Genomic DNA, 10,495 nt, shown 5'->3' with positions numbered 1-10,495 from the left:
TCGGGGGCGGGGGGCGGGGTGAGAAGCGGCAGGATGACCTTGCAGGGTGGGCGCTCTGCAGGCTTCTTGCTGGGGGCTGGGAAACACCCTGCTTCCCTGTAAGACTTCAGGAGCCTGGTGTCTCTGCCAGAGTCCTGGCAGGGGCAGGAGGCATTGTTTTCAGGAGATGAGGCCTGAGGGTTGGGTGCCACAAACGGGGTACCTCCCAACAAAGGGGTTTCTGCAAAGCCTCTCCTGGAACCTCACAGGCACCCAGAAGAGCCCGGAAAAAAGCAGAAGGAGGAGCCAGCTCCAACGTCTTCTCCATGTTTGATCAGTCCCAGATCCAGGAGTTTAAAGAGGTCGGTCAGCTGCCCCTGGGGCTTTGGGAGGTTACTGGGATGCACGGAAAGCCTTTAGATGTGGGGTCAGCCCTCAGTCCCTGGGGGGTGGTGAAGTCATTCTTAGAGGCTGCCAGGCTGCAGCTTAGCCCCACCAGATGTGATGAGCTGCCCTCAGGCAGCCCCACCCCCTCTATTCCTGAGTCTCTGCTGTGTGACCTCCAGCAAGCCTTTCCTCTCTCTGTGCCTCAGTTTCACTCTCTGTAAAGTGGGGTTGCGGGGAGCATGAAATGAGGGATGGGCATGAAGCCCCAGGGGGTGCTGGTGCACAGTAGGAGCCCAGCTCCTGTTAGCCATTGCTCTCATGACGGGATGGCCAGGGCCTGCACTGAGGTTGCTGAGATAACAATGGGCAGGAGGACCGCCCCTCACAGGAAGCAGGGACTTCTGGGGAGGGGTTGGGGTGGGAGGGTGGGTGGCTGCTCAGTGCCCGTGTCTCTGCCAGGCCTTCACCATCATGGACCAAAACCGGGATGGCTTCATCGACAAGGAGGACCTGAGGGACACCTTTGCTGCCCTGGGTGGGTGACCGGCAGCCAGAGACCTGGGGCTTGGGGCGGAGCTGAGTCCAGGCCTTTCAGAAAGAATGGGCAGCTGAGGGCAGGTCAGGGTGGTTGGCGCAGGGGGTGCGAGGGGCTGGTGTACTCTGGGGGCTCCCAGGAGGGGTGGGCTCTGCTTGGAAGGTCAAGGGAGGACTCCCCAGTGTTAGAAGAGGACTGATCAGGGGACGGAGGTGGGTATTTCAGGGACAGGAGTGGCCCCTGCAGAGGCCTAGAGTGGGAGGCTGGGGGAGGAGTCAGCAGGGCAGTGGGGTTGGGGGAGCATTGGGGGTGAGGAAGAGGCTGGAAACCTTCAGAGGTGGGACTCAGGGAATCCCAGAGTCTTCGCCTCTAGGCAGCCAGTGGATCCCTCCTGCAGCACGTGAGCCCCTGGGACCCAGGTCTTCCACTCCAATGTGCCGCAGCTTCTTTGGGCCTCAGTTGCCTCATCTGTAAAATGGGGATAACCACCAACTTGCTCTCATTTCCAGGGAGACTGAGGTGGTAGCAGGGGGATGGTGAGGCTGGAGGCAGCCCATGGCTAAGTGTGCCCCCATTCTGAGACCCTCCCCCTACCAAAAGGTGGGCAGGGCCTTAGGGCTGAGTGGAGGGATGGGAGAGACAGTAGGGCTGGGTGATTCTGCAAGACGCTGGGATCCTGAGCTCTGGGCTTCTGGGCTGCCTGCAGGCAGGGTCCCCTCTGACCCTCACTGTTCGTGCGGGTGTCTCCACCCCTACCCTCCCCCAGGCCGCATCAATGTAAAGAACGAGGAGCTGGAGGCCATGGTGAAGGAGGCCCCTGGGCCCATCAACTTCACTGTCTTCCTGACCATGTTTGGGGAGAAGCTGAAGGGTGAGTGAGGCCCCAGAGGGGGGGTGCTGGGGAGGGGATGGGCGAGTGGGCATGGGTAGGTGGGGTCCCGTGTGCCCACGTGCCCTGCACCGACGCACACCCCAGCTGGGGACGTGGTATAGCTCTGGACACCAACCCCCGGGGGCACACACCAGATCCTGCCTCAGTTTCCACCTCTACAGCATAGAGCAGGGTAATTGTCATGACTCGATTTGTGGGGCTGTGAGGGGCCCAGGGGGACAGTTTGCAAGAAAGCCCTTTGCAGGACAGTGCTCCCGCCCTGGTCTCAACTTCCTGGCCCTGGGTTCATCTTGCGTCTTCTGTCTTACCACCTGCGGCTGACAGGAGGCGGTGGTACTGAGGGCGAGTGGGCTGGGGGTCCCGGAAGCTGCCGTGGCCCACCCCAGAGCAGGCTGTGCTTCTCCTCTGGGGAAGGATTCATTCATAGGGGAGGAGGCCGAGGCTCAGATGGGCCACACACCTGCCCAGGTGTCCCAGCATCGAAGTGGCAGGAATGGAGCCCTGACCCATCTCCAGCTCTAACCACTGTGCTCCCCTGAGATGTGGCATCAGGCCTGGGCTGGGATTCTGTGGTGAGAAGGAAGGGCCAGCCGGGGCTGGGGCTGCCCTGAGGGGTGGGTCTTATCATCATCCCACGCTCAGGCTGTCTGTGCCTGACACCCTCCCTGGGCCTCAGCTCCATCTGGGCTTAAGCCCTGGCTTCCTCGGACTTCCCCGGTGGTCCAGTGGTTAGGACTCTGCCCTTCCAAGGGGCGCAGGTTTGATCCTTGGTTGGGGCGCTAGGATCCCACACACTCTGTGGCATGGCCAAAAAATTGTAAAAATGTTTTTTAATTATAGAAAAAAAGAAGAGCTGGCCCCCCACTGGCCCTGAGGGTAGCCTTAGGCAAGGTTTAACTCTGCTTTGCACCGTGGTTCCCTGTCTGTAAGACGGGGTTTGTGTTAGTTTCCCGAGGCCGCTGAAACAAATGACCACAAACTTGGCGGCTCAAAAAACCAGCCACGTGTTCCCTCAGTTCTGGAATCTGGAAGTCTGAAATCTGACAGGTCGGGCTCCATTGAGCAGCTCCAGGAGAGAACGCCTTCCTGCTCTTTTCTGGCTTCCGGTGGCCACTTTGCTCTCATCTCTGCCTCAGGGGGTCACACCGCCCCTCCTCTTCTGTCTGTTTCTGTCTGTCTCACTCTCGTCAGGACACTTGTCACTGGTTTTACAGACCATCTAGATGAACCAGGATGGTCACTCCATCTCGAGACCCTTTCTTTACATCTGCAAAGCCCTTTTACCAAGTGACATATCCAGGTTCTTGGCATGAGGACCTGGGGGCCACTGCTGAACCCACGGCCACCAGGTGCTGTCCAGTCAGCAGAGAAGTGCCACCGGGCCCCGCTCTGGCCAGCTGTGAGGGGTTATTCCTGGGACCACAGCCGCCTCCTCCAGGGGTGCAGAAGTCCAGGGGGCAGGGCTGGGGGCTCAGTCCCAGGGAAAGACGTGCGTGACTCCAGCCAGTGACTTCAAAGTGAGTCCCGGAACGCATGTTGGTCTGTGACTGAGCTAAGAGCTCTGACCCCAGACTGCACCTTTTTCTCATTTTCACAGGGGCGCCGCGGCTGGGGCTCCAGCTGAGCCTGTCATGCAAGCTTGGCCGAGCCTGCTGTAGGGACAGGGGCTGGGGGGCTGGGCAGGCACCGCCTCGTCCCTCTAATCGGGATGAGGACACTTTGCCATGAAGTGACCAGGGGAGGCGGCCTCTCTGCCACCCACTGGATGAGGTCTGCAGTCGGCAGAGGGGAGGCCCTCTCTGAGAGGAGGGAGGAGAGGACTGGCAGGTGGTAAACATCCAGCCATGGGGCCTGAGCCCAGGGCAATGAGTTCAGTCAGCTGGCCCTCAGGAAGGTAGGCTAGAGCCAGCCTGCCCCAGCAGAGAGGCCCCTCCAGAGACCCAGGGAGATCGAGACCACACAGCAGGCCCCTCACCACAATCCCTTGGCCAGCCCCTCCTCCTGCAAGGCCAGGCTCTGACGGACCCTAGGCTGAGCTTCTGGCCTGGGCACACTGGCTTTCTGTCACCCTGCCTAGGAGAGGCCCACACCTCTGCCACCAGGAGCTCCCAGGCCACCAGGGCAGCACTAAGCCCAGCCCAGTCACTCAGGGCCAGTCTCAGAAATGTTGAGAGACTCAGACATTGTCCTGTCCTGGACGATCCTAAAGAGGAGACACAGATGACCTGACCCAGTCTGATGGGGGAGACACAGATGACCTGACCCAGTCTGATGGGGGAGACACGGATGACCTGACCCAGTCTGATGGGGGAGACACGGATGACCTGACCCAGTCTGATGGGGGAGACACGGATGACCTGACCCAGTCTGATGGGGGAGACACAGATGACCTGACCCAGTCTGATGGGGGAGACACGGATGACCTGACCCAGTCTGATGGGAGAGACACGGATGACCTGACCCAGTCTGAGAATCAGGAACACAAAGGGGCAGAACAAACAGGGGGACTTTGGAGGTTCAAACAGTTGTCTTCAAACCTTCCTCCCCTTACAGCTGGAGACCACAGGCCAGCAACAGAACCTCTCTGAGCCTCAGGGTCCTCTTTGACAAACAGGAGACATCAGTATCTACCACATGTGGTGTGCTGGGGTTCCACAGGGTTGCATGGGGGAGCTGCAGGATGGACTTGGCACAGAGTACTCGGATACGTTTGCGGCCACGACAGAGTAATGTTTGGCAAGCCCTTTACCATCAAATGGCAACCCACTCCGGTACTCTTGCCTGGAAAATCCTATGGATGGAGAAGCCTGGTAGGCTATAGTCCATGGGGTCGCAAAGAGTCAGACATGACTGAGAGACTTCACTTTACCATTAAGGACACGTTATCTTAACCAGTCCTGGGAGACGGGCAGCCCCCACCTCGGTCTCCATTTCAGCGTTGACACAGCTGAGCCTTAAGAAGGAAGGGGACGCCCTTGGTCCACAGTGAGCGGGGAGGGCAGTGTGACGGAGGGGAAAGAGCACCAGGTAAAGGTTACCAGGCCACCCGCTGCCATTCACACAGTCCCCGAGACCTTGGGTGAGACGCTTCCTCCCTCTGGGCCTCAGTTTTCCCATCTGTACCACCAGCAGGGCTGGGTATTCAATCCCATTGTTAGCAGAACCAGGTCTTCTAACGACATCTTTCCCCAAAGCCCACGCTATAAACGTGAGAAAACCAGAACTGCTCTGGTTGTGCTATGCCTCTTCCAGCCCCCCACCTCCACCCCACCCACTCTGTTGGCCCACCTGCCCCTCCTCTGGCCTAAACAACCTCGCAGACTCCTCCAATGTCGCTGCCAGAGCCTACAGCCCCCAAGTAAGAGCTCTTTCTCCTTTACCCACAGTCTAATCACAGGGCATCAGTTATGAGAACTTGGACAAGTCACTTAACCTCCCTGAGCCTCAGTTTCTTCATCTGTAAAATGGGGCCAGTGGTCAGGAGGGTTAAGCAGGTAGTAAATGCCTAGAAGTGAACTTGGGCAAACTCTGGGAGATAGTGAAGGACAGGGAGGCATGCTGCAGTCCATGGGGTTGTAAAGAGTCAGACATGACTGAGCGACCGAACACGACAACCAACGCCTAGCTGGGGACTCCAGATACAGTGCAGGCTGATTGGGTCTCAACGCAGCGTCCTTGGCTACTGTTCCTATTCCTTGATTCTCAGAAAACTCCCTTCTCTCTGGCCTCACTGTGGACCAGAAGCTGGGGAAGAGGCTCCCTGAACCCGTGGCCTCTACAGGGGCCCTGGGACCCAGTGCCAACAGCTGTCTGTCCCCTTTATCCTGTGTTGCTGCTTCTAGGTACAGACCCCGAGGAGACCATCCTCCACGCCTTCAAGGTGTTCGACACTGAAGGGAAAGGTTTCGTCAAGGCTGATTTGTAAGTCCCTCCACCTTCTGCTTTGGTTGTTCTCTTCACGGAGGCTCAGGGGACAGATGGACTGGGGTAGGGACATGGGGGTGGTGGCCCAGTCTCCTCTCCTGCCCAGAACTCAGGTAGGTTCTGGCCAGGAGCCAGGACCTAGTTCATGCCCAGTTCAGCCATCCCTCGATCTCCCTTCCACTTCCTGAGCCAGGACCTAGTTCATGCCCAGTTCAGCCATCCTTCGATCTCCCTTCCACTTCCTGGGCCTCGGGGTCTCCATTTGTGGGGAAGTGTGCCAGGAATGTGGGGTCCCCAGGGGAGGGCTTCCCAGTGGTGAAGGAGGAAGTGGTGGGGGCAGAGGTGGGTGGTCCCTGAAGGATGACTGAGGATCGCCATGGCTGGAGCAGAGAACATTCTAGATGCAGGAATGCAGCGAGAGAAGAGCCAGGCCTCAGCCTGTTTGGGAGGAGAGGGCTGCGTGTGGTGGGGGCTGGGTGGGTGGTAGGGGAGACTGAGCACAGAGAGGTAGGCAGGGCCCATGTAGGGCAGCCCTGGACCCTGGGCGGCAGGGGCCTGGGGGGCATGGGAGAGCCTAAGAAGGAGTCAGGCAGGAGCAACATAGAGGCCAGCCTGGAGGAGGAGAAAAGAGGTCTGCAGCTGCTGCAAAGGTCTTGATTGACAGGGATGGAGGGAGGAGAGCAGCTGGGTGAATGAAATACAAGAGGCCAGCATCAATGGGATCCGGGGTGTTGGGAGAGGAATGGGCCAGATGTTGGCTCGAGTTGGGGCGGGGATGGAGGTAGAGCCACAGGAAGGACCCAGCTCCTCTGGGGCTGCAGAGAGAGTGAGGAGGCCATCATGCCGGCCATACCTGGGCTGGCATCCTTGAATGTGGGAGCACTGATGCTTGCTATGCCCGGGAGCCTCAGCCCGGGGGGAGCATGGGGCAGACAGCCAAGATTTGGGGGCAAGGCAGGCTGGGTAGAGGCAGCCTGCCCGGGGCTGACACACTGAGCCGACCGCTCAGCCGTCCCTTCAGGCCTCCACAGCCTCCGTAGGCCTGTGGGTGGCCCTGGGCAGGCAAGATTTCTTCCTCAGTCACAGGCTTCCTGACCAATTACCAGATTGCTTCAGGCAACGGCTAGTGGCTAATTTTGCTTTCTATTAGCCTCAGCACGTGATGGAGGTGGGGCGGGAGAGGGCAGGGGGGCAGGGAGGAAGCGGGGGACAATGCCTTGTCCCCCAGACATTCTTACAGTCCCCCCGCCCCCCTAAGTTTTGAGTCACACTCTCCTCAGGGGTGGGGGAGGTATTCCTGAGGGCTTCTCCAGGCTGCAGCCCTCCCGTTTACCCAGCCCTGAGTCCAGGTTCCCACCCCCATCTTGAAGACCTCGGGAGGCACTGGGGGTACCCCCTGGAGTGCCCTCCACCCACCCCTCTCCTGTCACCCACCTTCACTCCCACCAGAGCAAAGTCAGGGCTGGGAGGAACCCTTGGGGGACCCCGTTTTTGGACCCGAAGCCGCCATCCCCAGGCTATGGGTCCTGAAAGACATGGCTGCCCGCCAGGCGGGCCACAGAGAAGGCTCTGGTTGAGACAGAGTCTGTGAAAAATCCCCGGCGTGCAGAGCTGGAAACTGTGACTGTCCTGTAGTAACATAAATAATGGAAAATGTGCGTCGGTCCTCAGGGGGGCCAAGGCTGTGGCATCGCGGGGCACGCGGATCCTCACGTCCCAGGTCAGCCCTCTGGCCCCGCCCCTGCGCACTGCGGCCCCGCCCACCACGCCCCCCAACGCACAGCTCCTGGGGGCACCAGACCCTCCCCAGCAGCTTCAAACATCCCACCTCGGGCCACTTCTCCAGTTCCCCCGCCCCCCGGGGCAGGCCTGACCTACCGTGGGTAGCTGCTCTCCCTGACCACTCAAGAGGACAGGGCCCCACCACTACAAATCAGTACCCCTCCTGAACCTCAGCTGACCTTTCTGCAAAAGGGGCATAAAAGTGCTCACTTCCTAGGGCTGGGAGGAGCAAAGGAGACTTGAGCAGGCCCAGGAAGACACCGAACTGGGTAACCTTCCCGCCCCTTGGCTGAGTGCAAGCACCATCACCCTCCAAAGCACCTTAGAGATGTCAGAAAAAATCACAAGCTGAAGAAGCAGCGTGTCTAGAACCAGGGCAAAGAGGCTGTCCTCTGTAACCTGGGAAGATCCCCTGGAGGAGAAAATGGCAACCAACCCGCTCCAGTATTCTTGCCTGGAGAATCCCATGGACAGGAGACTGGTGGGCTATGCGGTCCATAGGGCCGCAAAGAGTCGGACACGATGCAGCAACCACACACACAGTCTGTACCGGCAGAGTGGACAGTGCAACATCGGAGTGGCCACCACAGCCACGCTGGGGCCCCCAGGGTATTCCACTGGGCCCTCCCCTGATGCAAAGAGGAGAGCCCAGGTTACAGGGGAAGCTGAGTGCTGAAGTGGTCGCCTGAGGCCACACGGCCAGCTGGGGGCTGCAGGACCGCCCGGCTGGTGTCCTCCTGGGCTGCCCCTCAGGGTCTGTGTGTCCACACACAGAGCGGCCCTTTCCCTCCTTCCCCTGAAGGTGACCTTTTCTCTCCCTTGAGCAGCATCAAAGAGAAGCTCATGACGCAGGCAGACCGGTTCAGTGAGGAGGAGGTAAGCGCCAGCTTCTCAGGGCCACCGCCCGCCCCTGCCGACCGAGCATTCCTGGGAAGTGGTCTGTCTGCAGGGGTCTGCTGACAGGGTTTCCCCCGACTCCTTGGAAGGGAACAAGGATGGGTGGGGGAGGCTGCCAGCCTGGCCTTGGTGCCCACCCCCCCACATCAGCTAATAGGGGAGCGACACTCTGCCTGGTGCCCTTGGGTGACCCCTGGCTCTGTCCCCCACTCGGCCCTGGTCCGGGCTGACTCCCAGCCCCTTCCCCAGGTCAAGCAGATGTTTGCCGCTTTCCCGCCAGATGTGTGTGGCAATCTGGACTACAGGAACCTGTGTTACGTCATCACACATGGTGAAGAGAAGGACTAGATGGAGACCACGGACTCTCCCCCCCCCCGCAAACCCCCCCCACATTCAGAGGCAGCAAATCCTGGGAGACGGGAGGGGTGGCCTTTGAGGAGCCCCTGTGGCCAACATGTGCGAAGAGAAGACTCCCTGGCTTGTGGGTCAGGGGCAAAAGCAAGAATAAATAATGCTAACAAGGTCTGAGTTCTCGTGATTAATGCTCCAGTTGGGGAGAAAGCGAAACATTCCTATGCTGTTGGTTTTTCCAAAACTTTTTACTTCCTGGCTTTGCTCAAATGTTCCTGATGAGCTGATGTTTAGAACTAATTGACAGTTTTAATGATCCCCAGCTGGGGCACGGGACACTGCCTTCATTTATGAAGCTTTTATTGAGCACCTAGTGTGTGCCAGCCCTGGTACCAGTCCTGGGGACAAGGAGAGGAGCCAGCCCTGTCCCGGGGCGGGAAGATCGTGCAGTGAGGAGAACAAGAATTGGGGTGGGGACACAGTGGGGAGGAGGTGGGACTGGGCCAGCAGAGAGACCTGGCAGCTAGGAGCCAGACAGAGGCAGAGAAGGCGGAGAGGAGGAGGTGGACTGCAGGGATGCTTAGGGCGGGGTAAAGATTTTTTAAACATGGAACACATAGCACCCACCATATAATAAAACGGCAGAATTTGGACCTCCAACTGAAAACTTCCGTTCAGCAAAGGACGCCGTGGACAGCCTGTAAAGGCGAGGCCCAGGCTGGAGAAGATACTGGCAACAAGAGACATCAGTAAGGACTTCCCTGGCAGTCCAGTGGCTAAGACTCCTCACTCCCAATGCAGGAGGCCCAGGTTCCACCCCTGGTCAGAGAACTGGAGCCCGCATGCCTCAACTAAGAGTTCACATGCCGTAACTAAACTATCCCGAGTGCGGCAACTAAGACCCAGTTCAACCAAATAAGTAAATAGAGAAATAAATAAATGTCCCCCAGAATAGATATTGACAAAGATCTTAAATCCCGAATATACTTGAAAAAAAAATATCCTACACATCAATGAGGGAACGATAACAACCAAAACTCAGCTTCTTGGGTGGTTCAGTGGTAAAGAATCCACCTGCCAATGCAGGAGACCTGGGTTCCATCCCTGGGTCAGGAAGATCCCCTGGAGGAAGAAATGGCAACCTACTCCAGTGTTCTTGCCTGGGAAATCCCACGGACAGAGGAGCCTGGTGGGCTACAGTCCGTGGGGTTGCAAAAAAGTCAGACACAACTGAGCAACTAAACAACAACAACAACCAAAATGGAAAACAAAAATGAGGTAGGTGACAAGATCAACGGTGGAGCTGGGACCCGGACAGCATGAGCCTGCACCCGTAAGCTCTACCCCACCCTGCTACCCCATGCAGCGGGACATGGGGGCAGGGACTGAATTCGGGGTCTCAACAAGGAGGTCCTTTTCTTCGACCCTCCCCCACCTTTCCCCTGGGGGAGGTGGGGAGAGAGGTGACCCCCTATTAGCCTGGGACTCCCAGGAGCTGGACCCAAGGGGCAAGGTCAGGGAGCACGGGTGGGGATGGCCCAGCTGGAGGGGGAGGAACATTCCGAAAAGCGCCCTCCCTCCACCAGGCCTTGCTCCTTCTGCTCTCGAAGAGTCTGACTTGCCTGGAAACCAAGGACTCAGCTGCCCCACTGCCTGCCGAGGAACTCGTCAGACCTGTTTTTGTCCCCAGGAAGCAGGTCAGAGCCAAGCTTTGGGAGGGAATGGGAGCCCTGGGCACCTGCTCTCCG

The 10,495-nt window shown here is 58.6% G+C and overlaps 1 protein-coding gene across 1 annotated transcript; it reads left to right on the top strand.

The window, feature by feature from the left end:
• Nucleotides 1-228: 228 nt before the first annotated feature.
• On the top strand, nucleotides 229-8,913 carry MYL10 (myosin light chain 10). The gene is made up of 6 exons (XM_027527833.1): nucleotides 229-341; nucleotides 826-901; nucleotides 1,668-1,772; nucleotides 5,636-5,714; nucleotides 8,327-8,375; nucleotides 8,646-8,913. The coding sequence occupies exons 1-6, from the start codon at nucleotides 306-308 to the stop codon at nucleotides 8,742-8,744; spliced, it is 444 nt and encodes a 147-aa protein (XP_027383634.1). The 5' UTR covers nucleotides 229-305; the 3' UTR covers nucleotides 8,745-8,913.
• The last annotated feature ends 1,582 nt before the right edge of the window (nucleotides 8,914-10,495 follow it).

This window comes from Bos indicus x Bos taurus, chromosome 25 (assembly GCF_003369695.1).
Source record: "Bos indicus x Bos taurus breed Angus x Brahman F1 hybrid chromosome 25, Bos_hybrid_MaternalHap_v2.0, whole genome shotgun sequence".
Taxonomy (NCBI): domain Eukaryota; kingdom Metazoa; phylum Chordata; class Mammalia; order Artiodactyla; family Bovidae; genus Bos; species Bos indicus x Bos taurus.
This window is presented reverse-complemented; position numbering and strand designations above follow the sequence as displayed.

Excerpts from the sequence above, each read along its gene's own strand:
- MYL10 (XM_027527833.1), top strand. The coding sequence starts at position 306 with ATGTTTGATCAGTCCCAGATCCAGGAGTTTAAAGAG. Across the intron at positions 902-1,667 it reads GGACACCTTTGCTGCCCTGG|GCCGCATCAATGTAAAGAAC; the intron begins GTGGGTGACCGG and ends ACCCTCCCCCAG. Across the intron at positions 8,376-8,645 it reads ACCGGTTCAGTGAGGAGGAG|GTCAAGCAGATGTTTGCCGC; the intron begins GTAAGCGCCAGC and ends CCCCTTCCCCAG.